This window comes from Sinohyriopsis cumingii, chromosome 3, assembly GCF_028554795.1.
Source record: "Sinohyriopsis cumingii isolate HCF-2022 chromosome 3, ASM2855479v2, whole genome shotgun sequence".
NCBI classification, from domain to species: Eukaryota; Metazoa; Mollusca; class Bivalvia; order Unionida; family Unionidae; genus Sinohyriopsis; species Sinohyriopsis cumingii.
The window spans coordinates 117,022,313-117,043,681 of NC_142963.1; the positions used below are offsets into that span (position 1 = coordinate 117,022,313).

Below are 21,369 nucleotides of genomic sequence, written 5' to 3' on the forward strand. Positions count from 1 at the left end.
GTACAGGAATGGAGTGATCAGGTCTTATGATCCTAAATGATCAGGTCTTATGACCCTAATAAAGAGGGCCTTCTGATTCAGAATGGATGTACTATTTTTAAAATCCGTTATCTTTTATTCAAGAATTAACAACTGAATACGGAAATGCTAGAAAATAAATCCCCCGACACTAGGGGACAATTAACACTTACAGCCAGACATCAGCCATAATACTTCTATCCTTGAATCTAGGTGAACAAGAAGCATATGGTAAAATTGTTGAGATAATTCCATAAATCAGCAGAAGTTAGGTTTGCTGTAAATAAGTGTATTCCGTTACAAATTCAAACTGATAAGCGTATGCCCGCTTAACCATCACAATTTTACTATCAATACTGCAAATATGTCTAGCCGATACAATAATGGTTCGATCATATTATTCACTTCACCTTCTTCACTTAATATCAAACGGTGCTTGTTAGAATGTAAGCACATATGCAGAACATCCCATGCCTCTGTGAGAAAGATAGTTGTTCGTGTCCGCAACATAAGCTTTTCTTACATCCATATTCAGCGTGATCTTTGTAATGCATCACAGATGTTCAAGGTCAATGTACAGCTGTTCGTCGTCAGTCTCGTTACGATTTCAGTAATGCCATAAACATATTTTTGGGTCTGTCAATAACGAATTCGCTACAACGACTGTATTCGTCGTACCCCATTCACTAGTACTTCACGAGCTTGCTAAAATTGTGTGAAGTACCGGCAATTGTTCTTGGCACTGCAAATGTATAATAAACATAATGTAGTGTGTAGGGCGGCGATCACAATCGGCGAGGTTTCAACTAGAAGTAATGTGTCATTTAAAATCACTATATCCGTAACGAGTTTCCGGAAATAGTTCGTTGTAAATTTGAAATATTTGAATAACATTTCCTCCATGTTGTCATCCCCAAAACTTATAGATTGCTCGAAAACAAAACATGATGTAACATTTGGCACTACGATCGCAATGGGCGGTCTTTTTGCTATCCGTAAAATATAATCATAAAATACATTTACATCATTTTTACTGTTTCCGTAGCGAGTTTCTAGAAATAACTTAACTGTATATTTGAAGAACATTGGTTTAGTAGTCCCAATTCGTATATACTACTCTAATACAACACACAAGAGGACCACACAATTGACATTACTCACATTTGTGCAGTTTTTTTTATTAAACGCAATAACTTCCAAAAGGGCATGCGAATTAATGGAGCATGAAATCTAGCTTTGACAACATATCATTTCCCGAACCATTTCTACCTTATTCCGGATGCGGGAGGTCGTGGGTTCGATCCCCGGCCGAGTCATACCAGAGACTTAAAAAATGCTACTAACAGCTGCCTCGCTTGGCGTTCAGCATTAAGAGGTTAGTGTTAGGACTGGTCGGCCTGGTGTCAGGATAATGTGACTGGGTGGGACATCATGCTACATGTCTGCGGCATGATGCCCCAGTGCTAGACATCACTATAAACTGCCACACTGCAGACATCGTAGCGATATGACTGAAAAATTGTTAAAGCTACGTTAAAAATCAAAATCACATCACATCAACCTTATTCTTTCTAAACAAAACATACGATGGTACTATATCATAAATTAACACAAGCGGTTTTGCATGACTTAAGTGTATGAATAAAAACGCGATCGTAAAGTTGTTAAATATATTACACCAAATCTTTTCTTTTAGTTAGTTTCGTAAACGGATTATTGTCTAAAACCACTTTTCTCAAATATATTCATATTTATCCACTAACCTGCCGTTAATCCTTCCCGATCCCCTACATTTCACATTTTAACACATTCGTCTCCAAATATGCACTGACCTCAGATTTATTGCTATCGGGATTGGAAATGCAGCAGACGCAATTATTACGCTGTCATAATGTTTCCTGAAGTGGTAAAGCCTCGACCATAATGCATACACCAATCCTCACAGCGTCTTCTTTGTTAATTTACTATCTTGGGTTTTGTTGCTATTACGTCGGAATGATTTGATCGTTGCATCTTCAGTCAAAGCAAACAAAAATTTCAACAATACGAAAAGGCTTTAATGTGATGGTACAATTTAAAAAAGTAAGGATGAATTCTGAGTTTTGTCTCAAAACGCAGATTTTGTGTTCTCTATCTTTTCTGATGAACAAAGTTCAGTAAAGTGATACGATCGCATCGCTTTTACCCATTTGCTCGGATTCACCTTTTAAATTTGTTTCGATTACATGTGATGTTAATGTATAAATTGTAAATTTTCATCTCACCATATTCAAAGCCACTTCAATCGATAATTTCAGTTACTGCAACAATAAATTGATAGTTTAAACAAAATGGTTACAATCGCGTCATCTACCTTCCATCAACAGAAACTCCTGCTTACATGAGCGGAGAATGTATATATTTTTTTCATCACAACTTTCTTATTCATAGCTTCATTGTACTGAATGCAGTATTTATCGCTAGTCCACTCATGGCGTTCTTTTCAGGTCTCCCTAGACGGCTACGATACGATCTTAATTTATGTTACCTGCTTAACCATTACCTAGTTCTGTTAAAAGGCATCGTAACGATCTTAACGTTTCTATATAAACGTGATAACTTGGTTGAAGAGTTCTAAGATATTGCCCCTGTTTAGCTAAATCATTTTGCAATGGTTTTACTGGAAATGCTCCGATCCATTCAGAAACATAATCGTAGGGATGCATAAGAAAAACCGCAACATTGGTATATTTCTGCCGCGAACTTTTAAAGATAAAAATCGCTTTGATGATGAAGTTAAAGTCCCATCGTGTACGGTCTCAGTTTTCAGTATCCAACCGAGAGTGGAATGTTGTTGTTTTTGTTGTTGTTGTTGTGGGGTTTAACGTCATTTTTAGCACACGATAGGCTGTACATGGCGGCCAGTATTAATGGTGGAGGAAGAACCCGGGAAAACCCCAAAAAAGAACCACCGACCCAGGAGAAGCTACTGGCAAGCTTTCTCACATACCCATATTGGCCGAAGCCAGAGGTGAGATGGCAGTGATCCGTGACGGAGAGCGCTTTAGATCACTCGTCAAATCGTGGCCCAGAGAGTGGAATGTTGTTGTTGTTGTTATAGGGTTTAACGCCATTTGTCAGCACAAGATAGGCTATACATGGCGGCCAGTATTAATGGTGGAGGAAGAACCGAGAAGACCCCGGAAAGAACCACCGACCCACGAGAAGCCGGCAAGCTTTCTCACATATCCACATTTGCCGAGCCCGAGACTCGAACCCACGCAGACAGAGGTGAGATAGCAGTGATCCGTGACGGAGAGCGCTTTAGACCACTCGGCCACTCGGGGCCCCAGAGTGGAATGTTTCAGCCCGAATTAATTCCATATTTTTAATAACATTTCGCTCTACGATGAAAATGTTAAAAAAACATGTATATTTGAAGATATACTATCACTTTGTCTTTTTAAATGTTCTTTAGAACTGATGTCAACAATGTTCATGGTACGATTACAAGTCTGAGTGGGTAAGCTACTCCCGAAATCTAGTACAATCGCACCGGTTCTCGACCTTAAAACGTAAGCAGTTGGTAGATCTTTTATGAAAGCATTTGGTAGATGCGTTATGAAATCAGTTCGTAGATGCTTTCCGAAAGCAGTTGGTAGATCTTTTCTGAATTGCACCACATATTTTAATACCCGTGACAAGTAGCGCTTATACATTTGTTTCTACCTCAGTCCTCTTTTACTGTGTCAAAAGGATTTCGATCGCCATCTTTTCGCTAAATGAGCCAACAGTCTTGCTGATACGATATATTCATAACCTAGACTACTCTACAGACCGATATTGTAATTATCATTAAATTAGATTACGATTCAGACCGATATTGTAATTATCATTTTTATAAATTAGATTACGATTCAGACCGATCATTGTAATTTATCAAATTCATAACCTATATTACTCTTCAGACCGCTATGGTAATTATTATATTCAGAAACCGATTACTCTGTAGTCACATATTCGGAAACTAGATGACTCTTCCGACCCGACCGCTCCGGTGGCCTAGTGGTTAGAGCGTCCGCCTTGGATGCGGTAGGTCGTGGGTTTGATCCCCGACCGAGTCATACCAAAGGCTTACAAAAATGGTACTAACACCTACCTCGCTTGGCGCTCAGCATTAAGAGGTTAGTGGTAGCACTGTTCGGCCTGGTGTCAGGATAATGTGACTGGGTGGGACATGATGCTACATGTCTGCGGCATGATGCCCCAGTGCTAGACATTACTATAAACTGTCACACTGCAGGCATCGTAGCGATATGACTGAAAAATTGTTAAAGCTACGTTAAAAATCCGGATCTCTCTCTCTCTCTCACACACACACACACACAGACACACACACACACACACACACACATACTCTTCCGACCGATTAATCTAATTATCATATTAAGAAACTAGGTTACTCTTCAGACTGATTATTGTTATTATCATATTCAGAAACTAGAACACTCTTAGACTGATTTTGTATCTATTATAGACAAGGTAACTATTAGACCGCTCATTTAGTCATATTCTCACAATGTGCCAAAAGTAGCAAAGGGATCATCAAATACTTAGAAAAGCGGTGAAGAATTGTTTTACAATCAGTCATACGGTATGCAGATTTGGAAATGATGAATCGGCTTGTTCTTGGCTAGCAGACATGCAATAACCTATTCTAAACTCTAATACTTTTTGTAATTGAAAACTACACAAACGTAGGCACCAGTCTAGTCTCTCGTACACAGTAAAGCGTATCGCGCATGAAATTAGATTTTTACCTTGCCTAATTAAACCGTAGTACACTCAGTACCAATGCTGCCGCCATGGTCATTATTCAGTTGTACACGTACTTTACAAATTTTATTATCACAATTTCCATGCTCTCCAATGTCATTTGGCCATCACTTCAGGAAACCTATTTTAATGTACTTTAGATTCCGTTTAGTCCCTTCTTGTTTGTGTTACCATATGCCATCCGAACAACTATTAAACGAACCCATCAACGAAAGCTCTCACGCGGAAACAAAAATTATAGCGTCTAGACAAAGCACAGAAAAGACTTTGTTTAAATACCAATTTATTGCAGTTAGAAATGGGACAGATCTTTACGATTAGAAAGTTTATCTCGTTTAAGCAATGAATCTCACGTTCCAGTTCAGTTTACGTTATCTTTACAATGTTTCCCCGAGTAAGTACTAAATATTGGTGGAAAGGACATAAAATACTATGTCGTAAAATCAGTCGTTTAGCGTGGTGAGGGTGGAAATGAGGTATTGATTTTAGAATGAAAATACCGTCACATAAAACATTATAAAATTTCAAGATGTTGAATGAGTAAAAAATAACTTGAATATCAGAAAGTAAAATAGCTTTGCAAATGCCACCACAGAAAGCATTCTAAAATCTCACGATTGTGGAAATAGCACAAAAATAACCTGAACGCTAGAGCTTTGTTTCTAGTTACTGTTTAATATGTTTGATATAACATTTAGTCAACTCGCGTAAATTATTCCTAACGTGTCTTCATAAAGTGTAGCACATTTGCTTAACGACTTATGATCTTTCTCATATTCTCTCTTCTAGGTCGAATACGTTCAGTACCGACTTTGTTGAAGGAGAGTCTATGGTAGAAACTGCAAGTAACGAGATGAATCAAATGGAAGGGATGGAGGTTGTAAGCAAGATAGACCAGACACAGGAACAAACAACGACGGAAGATTCATTTGGAGAAACTAAGAATGAAGAAACAATTGATGATAAAACCGATGGAAGTGGTAGTAGATGTGAAGGTGCGTATTAACCTAGATACTCTGGTGCAAGTTTTTGATATTTTCTCCGCAGCAGAAGAATAAATCTAAACGTCAGTGAAATAAATTGCAACTATTATTGGATCGCCTGAGAGAAACCCGAGTGTGTAGACCAGTTTTTTTTAATTGCATATTTGTATTAATGTGCATGTATTTTTATTTTTATTTGGATAAGTATAAGTATGTATTTTTTCTTCTTTGGATAAGTACAAGGTAATAAAGAGAAAAAAGATTTTTGACAATTCGCCTTAAGCCATTGATAAAGGTACAGTGTCAATAGAGACGGTGAGCAGTTGAAATTTAAGCAACAAAACCAAGTGAATTTCCCCGCCAACTATTTACAATCCAGAATGATATGGTATAGTTTGGTGTTTTACACCACAGATACACAATTATTTTTTTTTTTAGTGCCGAGGTACAGTGATGGTATCAGACCCAAACTGACCTGATGGTAGCCACTGAAGCCGGCACGGTAACCACTCAGCCGTGGCGGTTCCACTCCTGAAGGAACACGCCACTTTCGTGAAATACGACTATTAATTTTTAAAAAAAATATAATCAAACGCTTCTTTTGTTTTGCAGGAGAGGACGACGTAAAGAGCAGTGCAATGCCAGTCCTATGCAAAGAGGAAATAATGACGGGAGATGAAATATCCGAAACGGATATAGACATGAAAGCTGTAGTTTTGGGCTCACCAACACAGATGAAAGAAGAGAGAATTAACCCACCACATTTGGACTATTGTTCAAATGCCATGGTCGCAGACGAAGCGGAAAACTCTAGAGTCCAGACAAATCTGACGAATCCATCACCCGAGTGTACAAATACATCAGTTGGGAAACTACATGATGACATCGTTTTGCCTAAATCTCCAGAGTCATCCGATTTACTTACTGTCATCCAGCAGAATTCTCCCTGTGATAGTGTTACATCGTGTGTGCTGCAAAGGTCTGCACCTTCTAAAGCGGAGTCACCAAGAGCTACACAGCCAATCCATTCTGGCAGTATTAGGCCCCATGTGGCAGATATGGTTAGGAAAGCTTCTTGTATTCCCAAGAAAGAGACACAGCCAGCTATGCCAAGTATGCATAAATCCATCGATGACAAGGCAGAAGCAACAGTTAAAGCTGCAGCACTGAATTCTTTAATCTCATCTCTTCACAGATCTGCAGCAAAACAACCTCAGTATTCGATGAAAGAAATGGAATATCAGCAGTATTCAGGAAACAGTTTGAGACAGTCACTGGACTCTAGAAAAAACATCCACACTGTGCCTAGACAAGATCTATCCAACATCCAACATCAGGACAAATCAAGATCCACGAGTTTAGTTAATTCTAAAATGCATAGTCCATCATTAGAGCAACATGCTAGGACTACAACCAGCAAAGGCCTAATTCCCCCTAACCAGCTTGCAGTCGGTTATCAGAACATTACTGAGCCTCACCCGTCAGAAAAACCAAGAAGCAAAGCAGATGTTAAACGCCATCCTACAAACCCAGGAGAACCTCAAAAATCGAGGGGAGTCAGTTCTCCAAAAATAAATCTTGACCAAGGTGTAAGAGGATTTCAGAATGGAATATACCTCCCTGATTACCATGCATTGCACAGCAAGATGCAGAAGGAGTACAATGAATATATGACTCTGCTTGCATCAGCATACAGGTACGATTTATACTCTTACATTCAGGTACCTATATATATATATATATATATATATATATATATATATATATATATATATATATATATATATATATAGAGTGGAACCCTGCTGTTACGCGATAATTGGGGTCCACAAATTGGATCGCGTTCATATGGGGTTTTACAGTATTTTACTTTTTTCATAGAACAACGCATTGACACGTATACGTTAATTCCACACGTGCTCGACGCGAGCTTGATGTTGAGAAAAAACCAATAATCTGAAGGGGAAAAAAAATCATACAGTGACAAAAATACCTTAGATTACCCCTATGACCCATTCTGACATAGGAACCTCCCTGTCATAATATATGAGAGAAGGTACGTAACTTCCAAGTTCTTCGTTCCATCAAAGACCCTCGATTTCCTTCTGCTATTTACGTCTTTAAAGGGACACGACCATACTATATGGTTTGTTTTTCTCCTGAGACATTTTTATATTCATCAAGCCATCTTTGACTTTTCTGCATTGTACCAAACTGAAGTTACGGGTACCGAAACGTGCGATTTTCGTGAATTTTGTCTCTTGGGGCAAGTGCGTACACTTGTGAAAACCGGTGAAAAGATCTATATGTACCATGTTTGCAACTCTACGATGCATCCATTCTTGAATTATAGAACAGTGGTAGATGCAAAAGTAAGTTTGTACTTACCATTAACTCATTCAACTTTAGGAATCCTATTCCACGCAAGAAATAGTGCCTTCTTCACTGCACATACATCGTATACACGCGACTCTATTTTCAAAATAGGTAAACTATGCGGCACACACGTCAACGCCGAAATGTGATTGGCTCAAAAGGTTATACTTATTATCACATGAGCTCGGACTTGTCTCAGCAGTAGAAATTCGCGAAAATCGCACGTTTCAGAGCCTGTACTTTTAGTTTGGTACAACGCAAAAAAGTAAATGATGGCTTTATGAATATAAAAATATATCAGGAGAAAAATAAGCCATATAGTATGGTCGTGTGCCTTTAAAAAAGGAAATAGCAGAAGGAAATCGAGGGTCATGGGTGGAACGAAGTATTTGGAAGTTACGTACCTTCTCTCTTATATATTATGATAGAGAGGGTCCTATGTCTGAATTGGTCATGGGGGTAATATAAGGTATTTTTGTCACCCTGTATGATACTTTTCCTTCAGATTATTGTTTTCTTTTCTCGTAACATCAAGCTCGCGTCGAGCACATGTGGTTTATTCATGTCTAATGTATATGGTGAATAGGGTGTCAGCACCATTTACTATCGTGTCGTCATGGCATGCAATTCATCCATAATGCATGTAATTCCATTGAAAAATTGCACACAGATTTAAAATATTCAATAATTTTTTCACAGATCATTGTGTCTGAATTCAACGTTTAATATATAGCATGAACAGAGTATTATCACCGTTTACTTACTGTCTGATATTGCACCCTCAAGGCATTCATTTAATCCATAATTCATGGATTTCCATTGCAAAAATTGCATACATATTTAAACTATTCAGTAATTTTGTCACGGATCATTATGTGTCTGAATTCGATCGGAAAAATCAACAGATAAATTAGGTTAAGAAAGACGAAGCACGTGTACGGTTCATTACGTTCTGATGTCTATGAGCGGTGTCTGTACGAATTTTATACTACTCAAATTTTCTGATATGCGTTTCCTTGTACTTTTATCCACTGTAAATTCCTAACAATTAACACTTGTCCGCCTATTCATTTGAACGACTATAGCAAGAACAAACAACACCTGCTTTCATCTTGCATATAACTTTTACTTCAGATTTTGTGAATATCGAAAGAAATATGTGAAAAATACTTTTGTAACTGAACGCATGTACAGTTTCATACCCTTTCAATTTCCAGCTAATAAAGTGGACATTATTTACTGGTCAACTGATTGCGTCTAAAACACCGTCAAACTCAGCAAACATGTTGGTGGCTTTCGTTTTTTGATGTTTATTAAATTGTGAGAATCATTTATCAACCACTGTTCTGCTACTTGGTTGTGTATGCAGTTAAAGAAGAAACACATGTCGGCGATTGTTTGAGCAGCGATTGTATACAGAATTAATTGAAGATAGCCACAAAGATTACTTACTGGCTTTACTCATGGATCAGTAATAAGTAACATTTCCGATAATGTTTATTTTGGCATAACACTTCAAGAACCTGGTAAAATTGTTAAATTTCAGAAGCCACGCCACGATCTTATTATATTCGAATTCATACGCGAACTCTTCCCCCAAATGATAATAAATATTTTGCACACTATCTCTCTTACTTTGAAAAAATATATTTTCCGGGTACGAGAAAAATACGCGTACATGTATCTAAAATTTCAAGAACCACGCCACGATCGTATTATATTCGAATTCATACACGATCTCCTCCCAAAAAATGATAATACATTTTTTATACACTATTTCACGTACTTTGAAATATTTTTTTCCATGTGCGAATCAATATATGAAATTTTGGGAGCCACGCCACAACCGCGTTATATCTAAATTCGCGTTATCGCTGGACGCATTATAGCGGTGTAGCATTGATATATATATATATATATATATATATATATATATATATATATATATATATATATATATATATATATATATATACATGCCGATTTAAAGTTACGAAGATGATCACGTCTCGAAATTCATTATTTTTACACACTTCGTTCGTGATACAGTTTAACAAACTTTGAGGAAATGTTGAATTGATTCCCGATTGTTATTTTATCTCTGTCAAACAGCGTGCATTAACGTTGTTTACTTTCGTGAAAATTGAAGCCTTAAATTTCTAAAAAGTTTAATTACTTTTTTCAATCATCAGCAAATTAAAAAAAATTGCGATTAGTCGTTGTAGCAAATTTAATAGGACAATTCATTTAAATATGCAAAAGCATGTGCAATCAACAGTAATCAAGAAAGTGATATTTCTTATTTTGCTCAAAGCACTGTTGATGCACAACGTAAGTGTAATATACTAGGCGACATATTTTTGACGCAAACGATATTAAAAACTGGAATTTCATTGGCAGGTTTTTGTTCATTGTGTAAAGAAATTATTTCTTGTAATGTAGCAGTAAACAAGGACGTTTTTTCCCTGATATTTCCTTAGCTAAAAATGTGTCTATCTCTCTCTGATGGTCCACTTATATTTCCGTAGTATGTACAAATGACAAATCAGGTATATACATTGTACATGTATTCTCGAATGTTTGCCAGACTGTCCACCAGTTTTTGTTCGGCATTTAAATACATTGCCACGAGGATTTGCCTAAAATTATAAATGTCGTACATTGAGACGGTCAATACTTTTCATCTCCGGAACTGTCTTACGGTGCACATTATATGATCTCACTGGGAAAAACTGTCTTACGGTGCACGTTATATGATCTCACTGGGAAAAACTGTCTTACGGTGCACATTATATGATCTCACTGGGAAAAACTGTCTTACGGTGCACATTATATGATCTCATTGGGAAGCATTCTATTGAATATCCGATAATCAAATATAACGGCTTATACACGTTGAAAACAATTATATTTCTGAATGTTTAAAATGCATATTTTTGATACGTTTATCGCATTTGGATATCTGCTGACCGCAATGGTCATTTTTATCAGGAATTTTTAACCACATAATTGATCTCTTTGTCTACAGTTATACCTTTCAGAGAATAAAATATTGTTTCATCATGTAAAAGATTTCGTGTTTGAGATGTTTTATCATTGCTCATTGAAAATTAACCATATATATTTCTGAAACTATGCAAATTGATTTTTTTCTTTCTTCAGGCGGCCATTTCCTTTCATTCCCGTGCCGGTTACAAGTCCAAGTCTTCCAGAGATGTACTCGTATTCTAAATTGCATGAAAACCGTGTTCAAAGTTCATCTCCTCTTTCAAAGGGTATAAGCCCAGTTCAGCCCATTCCACCATATCCGCTAGATTATTCCCAGTTCTATAATCCGTTTCCAGTAGTCAGTCCAAAGCTTCCATTGGAAATTCCTCCTTTCAGCACAGTGCACCCAATACCACCGAATAGTAAGCCAGCGAAAATATCCAAGGAAACAAAGCCAATTCCGAAACCCGCTAAATCGGAACACATAGAATCCAATGTGGTCCTAGATTTATCAAAAAAGAACACACCTCGGTCGGATGCGACCGAAAAATGTCTTGACTACTCTAAGCCACTGGACTTTAGCAGGAAAGGAGACAAGTTGAAAGAAAATGGCAAAATGGATTTTAAATGGAATTCCAATGAAAGCTATGTACACAAACGACACAGATCACCAAATTTGGCCAATTCCTGGATAGAAAAATCAGACTCTGTTTCTAAAGCCAATGACGAAGCTTCGTGCAAGTGTGGTGCTAACTGTTCAGATGACATTCAGAAATGGACGGTAGACCAAGTTTGTAGCTTTCTTTCAAAATTGGAGGGCTGTTCGATGTACACCAAGGTGAATATATATATATATATATATATATATATATATATATATATATATATATATATATATATATATATATAGATATAGATATATATATATATATATATATATATATATATATATATATATATATATATATATAGTCTTCTATAATGCTAATGTTTTGAAAACGCTCCTTTGAATACGTTACTGTGGGTAACGTTTCTGATGCTTCCACATTTAAAAAAGATGAAGCATGATTTGGTCTATTTAACAGGAGCTGAGATGTTATTCAATAAATAAAAAATATGAAAGTGATGGACTTCTGAACAATTTTAAATAAAAGTTGATATGGTTGTATTATTTATATTATGGTACGTATTCCTAAAACAGAAATTTGCCTGTATTCATTTTATAATTATTTAACACATTTAACTCGTATACCTCAGTGTTTAAGAAAGAAATAAACAACCGACGCTACAAAAGCGACACAGAACTCGGGAGATGAATTTAAATGCGTATTTGAATCTCTGGTGTAAGACTAAGTTCATGTTTTGTTTTAAAATTAGATGGGCTATTATGTGAACGACGCAAAACACAAAATATACACTACGAGACGGGGTCTTAAGATGATGCGCCAAGAGCTGATAATTTTAGACTAAATTCCTAACCTGAAATTGTTTGCGTAATTTAAAGGGATTTACCAGTTTCTGTGTGCTTTCGTAGACAAATTGTCGGTTTAAAAAAGGGAACACAGACCGTAGAAAGATCAGTAGAAAAGGATACTGCATTAAATGAATTGAATGTCCGGAATTGAACTGTTGCTGGCAGTTACTTATTACAATACGTAATCGGGCTTAAAAAATCGTAATAAACATGTAAACTAGATTAGGTACGGTGGCACTGTTGATGCTGACATACCCGTACTGTAGGTCTCGCTGAACCTTCAATGTGGTAAAAACAAATATCTTACAAAACAAAATGTTTGCACCAGTATATGATAAGATGTTTTCAGGTGAATTAAAAAAGTCCATGAATATATTAAAACTGTGGAAAAAATTTTAAGAATATTACGAATGAATATTATTGTATGGACTTAAACATAATATTGGAAGATACTTGTAGTCATTTCTAATTTTGTATGCTTCTGTTTGGAATAAATAAACTCTTCGATCAAATTTGACAGAAATCGAGTAGAGAAAATTAGTTTAGTCTATAATTTAAACTAGTCTTTGTTCATTTTTCAGACATTCCGTGAACAAGGGATAACTGGTCATCTCTTACCCTTCCTTACGACGGAGCAGCTCACTCGTTGTCTTGGAATGAAAATGGGACCAGCTCTTTTCTTTGTGCAGGCCGTGGAGAGAAAACTTAGGGAATCCAGATCGTCGTTATCATATAAACTCTGCAATGGAAAAGTGGGAGTGGACGTTCAGATGTGAATAGAAAATAGATTGGTCAGTTGTGTTTGCAACTCTGACCCGTTAGACTTGTTTAATGTAATTCATTTTCGGAGATCGGAATAATTTTGGCCAGATCTCGGTTTTCAAAGGATCGGTTTGGAAATCAGTTTCCATAGGGATCTTTTGTTTCTCAGAATATAGACTTTGTCAAGACTAATCAGGTATCGAAAAGTCAACAAAGATTTCTTGAACGTAAACCTTGTTAATAATCCATATTGGAAACAATCGTTAACATATCACACTCTAAATATTTATTAAAAGTGTACCGTCGATGTATGTAGCTCATCTTTGAAACCCACTGGTGAAACTTTATCTGTTCTCTCTGCTCAACAAGACTTTTGGAGAATGCATATCCTTCCTGTTGTAAAAGTAGCGATATGTGGAATAATGTCAGTGATTATTATACTGATAAATTCATTGGCTTTGTGTTTGTGTGTCAGCTAATCGGAACTCAAGAATCTATGTGACGTATCTACCAAATACATTTTCAGGACTCTGATGGTCATCAGACAAGCATTTTAATCTTTATATGCTCTTTTTCGTCATTTTGGACAAATGTTTCGATGAAATTTTTGTTTTAGGAATGTGTACCATAAACGTTGAATGTGTTTTTTTTATTTCATTATCAACGTGTTGATGGTGATTTATAGAAAGATTCCGACGATGTTATACATTTTGTTCAAATATGATTACATTCTTACGTTTAGAACTTGCACGCTCATGTCTTGGGCCTGAAATCCCTGCATGTTTGAATTTTTTGTACAAGTTTTTTGCTGCTTTTTTTATTTCTTTCTAAAGTTAGAAAATGAGACTAGAGACATTTTTTTATTATTTTAATTCTCGAAAATAGTCTTAGTTAAATCAACCCGTTGAATTCCTTCTACCTTAGCTGGAAACCACACCACCATTTTCTGTCACGAAAGAGAATTGCGTTTTGTTTTATAAATTTACCTATCAATAGCAAGTATTGCTTGCATAATAAACTCTATCATTGTTAGTTTGATGTATTTAGATGTATTTAGATGAAAAACTTCTCCTTTGGACCGAAATTTTTAAAACAAACTCACCGATAACTGATATTTATGTGTAATTAAGCGAGGTTTTTATAGTGCTATGTTATTATTTTTCACTAAACATACCCTGGAAGGGATATGATAAAACGTGATATTTATACCAGGCGAGTTGTAATCTTTTCGAGTTTTTTCTGCATCAAAACTTTCATGAATAGCAGTTTCTTAGTTTGATTTTCTAACAATATTTGCTGCATATGTTCTGCTATTCATCATTTCCAAAAAAAACAATAATGGCAAAAGCGTCACACAGTGAAATTAAAGACGTAGCTTGGCTTATGGGCCACATTTTGAAGAATCTCTTCCTGAATTGTGTGATTTAGAACAATCAACCTAGTTAGATCCACTATACTGAATGCTCAAAGTTTCCCTTCATTTGTAATTGCTAAATCTCGTTACATGACATATAGTCCATTCTCGAAATTGTTTTTGAGCACGTTTTCGGGCTAAGTTTTGTTTGGAATTTTTTTAGAGTGTTTTGCCTTAATTGAACAGTAATTGTCAAAATGTTTGGACGCTTCTCTTTTTGTGTATCATGAATCTGTGCTTTGTGCTAAAACATTCGAGAATAAGAGGTCTTTTCTCTTTAAAGAAATCTTCATAAGAGATGAGAACATCTGCACAGAACTATACAGAATTTTCTAGTAGTTTTACAACACAAGGGCTAGACACAGGTTTTTCTTTACTTGAAAAGTCCATGGATCTTATTCGAGTATAATACGTTTCTTTCAGTTATATGCAACGGACAGGATGATGCGTTCCATTCCTTTGCTTATATGTTTATGTTTATTTATTATCCATACATAGTAGCGAAGGGAAATCGTAATACCCTCCGTCCGTCTCTCAGTCCGTAAGTACATCTAATTAGCTGGAAATTCATCAAAGTGGGTATAATATGTTCATGTGGTGAACGTATGGTTTCTGGGCCCCTTCCCAGGGGTCTATGAGAAGGGGTCGGATGTCAGATATTTCAATTACAGTGATATTTTAAAATATTTTTTTCTTAACTTGGTACATATGCAGGATGAGAAACGATTAACATTATATATAAGCAAGTTTATATTACATCTCGTGGGGGACGGTTAGGAAAGGGGATGGGGGCTGGATTCGCCACGGCGAGCTATTGAATTAGATCTAGCTGTTTGCAGTACAAAAAATGTATCTAACAGTTGTGATTTTCCATAAAAGTCCCTTATTCTACAACAAACATATTATCTATTAACCTATATGGTTTACAAACTTTCCACTGGTCTCTGGAGCTGCTTAATAATTTCAGTTCTCAATGGAACATAATCTCGGAATGTTATGTTTTATACAGAATAATTTTCAGTTCATTTTGTTAAGAGTAGTATTAAAAAGCACCCTACAAAGTATTCTCATTATAGTACATAGAAGAACATACATAAGAAAGAAGATTCATATTGGTATGAAGTCAGTCTCCAGTATTATTAATGTTATATTATTATCCATCAATCACTTACCATTATCAGTGTATATCTTCGTCATTCGTATTTATAATGCATATGTATTATTTTTGGCATCTTGCTGATTTCCGAAATAGGGCATGTTGTTTAACCATACCGGTTTATGCCATATCAAATGACGTATTATGTAAATAAGGAAGTCGGCGGTAAAGGTGTTTGTGTGTGTTTTTGTATGTATGTGTGTGTTCGGAATTGTTTGGGAAGAAGTGATTATATCAAAGAGAGAAAGACTGTCATCATGCAAATGGATTAACGTTGATTTTTCATACAGATCGTATTTTCGGTACTCGTGTCATTTAATGTCGCACACTCAAAGTGTCTTTGACGTATATGTAAGATTCTTTTCGATTTTTAAAAAAAATAAACTTTGTTTTGCAAGAAACTTTTGAGTTTTTCGTTTGGTATTATAAAACCCCTTTACGGATGGCTTCTTTGAATTACGACATTTGCCATTTGCAAATTACCGATAGTTGAAAAGCGAGTACAAGACGTAGGGTCTTTTTTTATTCGTATATTTGTATAAGCATAATATTTCCTATAGCAGACCACAAACGGCCTTATTTTCATCTTTTTAAAAAAAAACAAGTCAAAGACTCGTACCCCCTCCCCATGCAGAAATAATTGGTGAAAACCAATACCATGCCACACAAGATAACCCGTTCTTTTGGACCTTATTCATTCTACCTCAAGCACAAAGTATTTTTTCATTTTCAAAAAGCAACGCCATTTTCCCCAGGGACAGCAAAATAATTTGTCAGAACTAAAATCTACCCCTACAGTACATTCTTTTTGAAAAGAATTCATTGCTGAGCTAGAAATGATAGTTTTCTTATTTTTCAAAACTAAACAGACAACCGCCACGCGACAAAAAATTAAATTTATTACAGCAATGAACCCAACATAGATCATAACCTTTAAAGCAGAAACGAAATCCTACCGCTTTCGAACCCAAGGTTGAGGGCGAGATACCGCCTTTCATGGTTTCATTCAAATGATAGGTTTTGCCCCAGTATGCTAAGCAATGTGTGTGTGTGTGCGTGCGATTTGGATTTTTAACGTAGCCTTAGCAATTGTATCAGTCATATCGCTACGATGTCTGCAGTGTGACAGGTTTATAGTGATGTCTAGCAATGGGGCATCGAGTAGCATGATGTCCCACCTAGTCACATTATCCTGACACCAGGCAGAGCAGTCCTAACGCTAAGCTCTTAATGCTGAGCGCCAAGCGAGGCAGCTGTTAGTACCATTTTTATAAGTCTTTGGTATGACTCGGCCGGGGATCGAACCCACAACTTCTCGCATCCCATCCGTACGCATTAACCACTAGGCCACCAGAGCCGTCATATGCAAAGCAGTAGGTGAATGATTACCAGCCATTATTTCATACTTTTAAATACCTGACATTTAATTGAGCATGTCATAATAAATATGGAATGGGTATCAATGTGTTATTTATATAAACTCAGTTACAGGTAAACAGGGAAGTATACGTAGAAACTAGACGATTCTACTAGACCTGTATACATTACATAGAGTAGGCACTGACGTCAGTAATTACTATGTAGTGTTGGCTATTTTATTATGACAGCATTAATACGATTTGAGTGTGAAAAGCTGGATCATTTGTTGTTGACAACACTCATTTGGTGAACACTTTGTACCAGGCATTTCACATCTAGCGGACTTGAATAAAATATTTTAGATGACGAATGATTATCGATTGTAATATAAACCTTTTAGAAGATCCAAAATGAAATAACACAAAAAATTTTAAAATGAAACAAACAACTTTAAATACCTTAAAGTGTCTTCCACGCAAAAACAACATTCGCAAACCAGACTAGCTGAACAGGAATACAAATAAGTCCAGGGATAACGCAGAAAAACATCAAAGACAAATGGCGTTTATCCAATAATAAAGAGCCTGTAAGTGGTTAGCCGCTTAACGAATTAGTCGATCGTGACTGTAAACAATCTCATGTAAGTCAGCAAAATAAAACTTGCTATCGTGACACTGAAGGAAACATATGCATTGTATGGCATTTAAAAAGGAACCCGATCATTTAGTACTACTTATTTAGTACAAATAACTATCGTTAAAGTCTCCTATTATTTTACAAACCACTTTTCCAGTTTCATTTTTCAAACAAAACGTGCGGATCATTCAGAAAATATGTGAAAATGGAACTGAAATCTTAAGAGCATGCTATTGTGTGATTGTTTTTGTAACCGTATAGCAACCACAACATAATCTGGATGTTTCTTTCAACAGGGATTAGATAGATATACGTGCTCAACTGTGCGTAGGATTGTGAGCAAAATCCTACGCTCTGCCGAGCAATAAAACTGCCTAATAACATATGAGTTATGTTGTTGATCTGTTTACGTCCATGTCAAGCGTTGAACTTACGAAACAATAATTCTTTCTTTATTTTTATCTATCTATATGTGAATACAAATATGGATCAAGTGGTATAATTAAATGAAATGAATATACAATATCTAACAATTATCGTAAGGTCATCTTATCAAACAACAGATATTATTTGTGTGTGTGTGTGTGTGTGTGTTGGATTTTTAACGCTACGATATCTGCAGAGTGGCAGTTTCTAGTGATGTCTAGAACTGGGGCATCATGCCGCAGACATGTAGCATGATGTCCCACCCAGTCACATTATCCTGACACTAGGCCGAACAGTCCTAACACTATTCTCTTAATACTGAGCGCCAAGCGAGGCAGCTGTTAGTATCATTTTTATAAGTCTTTGGGATGACTCAACCGGGGATCGAACCCACGACCTCCCGCATCCGAGGCGGACGCTCTAACCACTAGGCCACCGGAGCGGTTACTTATTAGTACTGAGATGTATAAAGCTTTACGTTATCTTTTTTCACGCACGAAGGAAAATCAGATGTCTCCTACAGAAATGTTTGCTTACTGTATCATTAATATTTAATTATTTAGTCTCAAATATTGACTTCCCATCGAAACTTGTGTAATAAGACATCAGCTTAAAAAAATCGATTTGTATCAAACAAAAATAAATCCTGATTATTTTTTTCTTCAAAATTCTTGATCTTTTGCTTTTATCAATAGACCTATAATTTCAAATTCATGTTAATTATCGTTCATGCAAGTTTCGTGCCTTTTTGAAATAGATAAGAAAATATTCCATGATGTATGAAATGGGCATATCTCATTTCATTTTGTTTGTCGACTATCGTAGACTATTTTATACCATTTAAACCTGAACATAATAAAACATTTTTTTTTCCAGATATACGCATCGTTGCTTTACTACAAAAGTTGGAAATTATTACATACTGGTTCTTCAAATTTAATTTTAGAACAGACAGAAGAACAGGATTTCATACATCTGCTATGATCCATAAAATAGTGTCTTACACAAATACAAATACATTGTGGGAACAAATTAACCGTGATTAGAAGAAGGTAAAATGCTCTGAATTGAAAGTTTGGTTAACTGAGCAATGTACATACACTTTACACAAGCAAGCATGAGAACGATTTCCACATAGAAGGATTTGTGTTGATGAAGAGTGCTAGCCAGACATCGTTGATATGCACGCCTATGAAAATATAACAATTGATACAAATACTTCTTGACAGAGATATTTTTTTTTCAAATAAGCTTGGACTAAACAAGCTAAACATAAAGGGAGAAAGGACAAGGGATCACTGGAGAAAGAAAATACAGAATACCTTTCCACTTTCGTAGATAAAAAAAATTATCTGTGCTAGAAAGATTTAACAATTGTTATGACAAGACTGGTGAAATATTTCACTCAAAATGAAACCATAAAACGATTAGATGTATTACCTAACCTTAGTGAAGGATACAATAAACTTGTCACATATCTGTAGATATGCTCCCTTTAAATTCTATTGACCGTAAAAATAGTTATAATGTATGGACCAACTTACTTGCTTATCTGACCGTTAATCTTTATGAAGCCCCTAAATATATAATATATAAAAAATAAATAAATAAATTGCAAAAGGTTATCATCCTAATTTCATGGAAGTTTACAATCAGGCAAGTGATGTTAGGTGATACTACTGTATATAATTCGGAAGAAATGAAGAAAATATTGACGGAAAATTTCACGAGGAGGAGTTACCAATATAAATATACCAAGGATAAACACAAAGAAATGTTATTCCAGATGATGTTAATATTATTCCGGTCTATACGATTGTTTGTTTGATTGAAAGATTGATCGTGGGTGATATTTTGCTTTGTTTTTGTGTTTGTTTTATGTTGGTGTTTGGTTTTATTGGGTGGTTGGGTAGGGGTTGCATTCGATCAACAGTCGTTACATCAGAAAGTAGACGTGGTACATGTACATCGATTTCACTAATTCTGGTATGCTAGTATGAGCCAGATGTCGGTAAGGTATTAAACAACACCGACGTTGCCGTCCATACTGCCCAATGCAAATGATTTTGCCAAAACGTTATATCACACTGTGATTTGCATCAATTAATTCGATGACCATTGTCAACCTTTGTATTGGTATTTATGCTACATAAAATAATTGACATTCTTATCTCTTGATATATGTTTGTATTTTTCTTTTACTAACTTGGAGCGTTAAAGTGACATTCTCGAAAAGGGTTAGGTACGCTGCTTGTTCTTTTTGAAAAATCTCAAATCCATTACACTGGACAACAAATTTTTACAAAAGTCATGTTACTGAAATAAAATTAGTCAATTCTTATCAATTTTTATGTGCTGAACACGAATATGACAGTCAAATTGCAAAATTGGCTCTAGTTTTTTTGTAATCTGCAAGAAATTAATGTTTACATAACGAAATGCATTCCAATAGTAAAAGGTCAACTGTAATAGCCTACCTATAAAAAATCAAGTCATTGACTACATCTTAGATTTCTTCGCCTGTCTCTTGTACAGCTGTTCGGGAGCATCTCTGAAGAGTGTCCAGCAGTAGTCAGCCAGCATTGTAGTGGACCATTTTCCCTGGTATCTTTGTTCCATTGTTGCGATATCTTGATGAAAACGTTCGCCGTGTTCATCACTAACAATACCACAGTTGCTAGGAAAGAAATCCAAATGGGAATGAAGGAAGTGAATCTTTAGAGACATATTGCAGCCAAGTTTCTTATACTTCATCAACATGTCTTCTACTAGTTCCTTATAGTTTTCTGCCCTAACATTTCCGAGGAAGTTTGTAGAAACTAGGCGAAAAGCATTCCATGCTTGTTTCGCGTTACCTTCCAGCAAGTTGTTGAACCAGTCATCTTTGAAAAGCTCTCGAATCTGAGGACCCACAAAACTCCCTCTTTAATCTTTGCTTCGCTGAGTCGAGGGAATTTTTCAT

General features: G+C 35.9%; 1 protein-coding gene across 1 annotated transcript in view; it reads left to right on the forward strand.

Annotated features, from left to right (window-relative positions):
- Positions 1 to 16,387, forward strand: part of LOC149803664 (uncharacterized) — a 39,251-nt gene extending 22,864 nt beyond the window's left edge. Inside the window, exons 4-7 of the mRNA XM_089953432.1 lie at positions 5,623 to 5,828; positions 6,429 to 7,512; positions 11,355 to 12,018; positions 13,236 to 16,387. Coding sequence (XP_089809558.1) covers positions 5,623 to 5,828; positions 6,429 to 7,512; positions 11,355 to 12,018; positions 13,236 to 13,430 — 2,149 coding nt within the window. The 3' untranslated portion in view covers positions 13,431 to 16,387. The remainder of the gene's footprint in view (positions 1 to 5,622; positions 5,829 to 6,428; positions 7,513 to 11,354; positions 12,019 to 13,235) is intronic.
- The last annotated feature ends 4,982 nt before the right edge of the window (positions 16,388 to 21,369 follow it).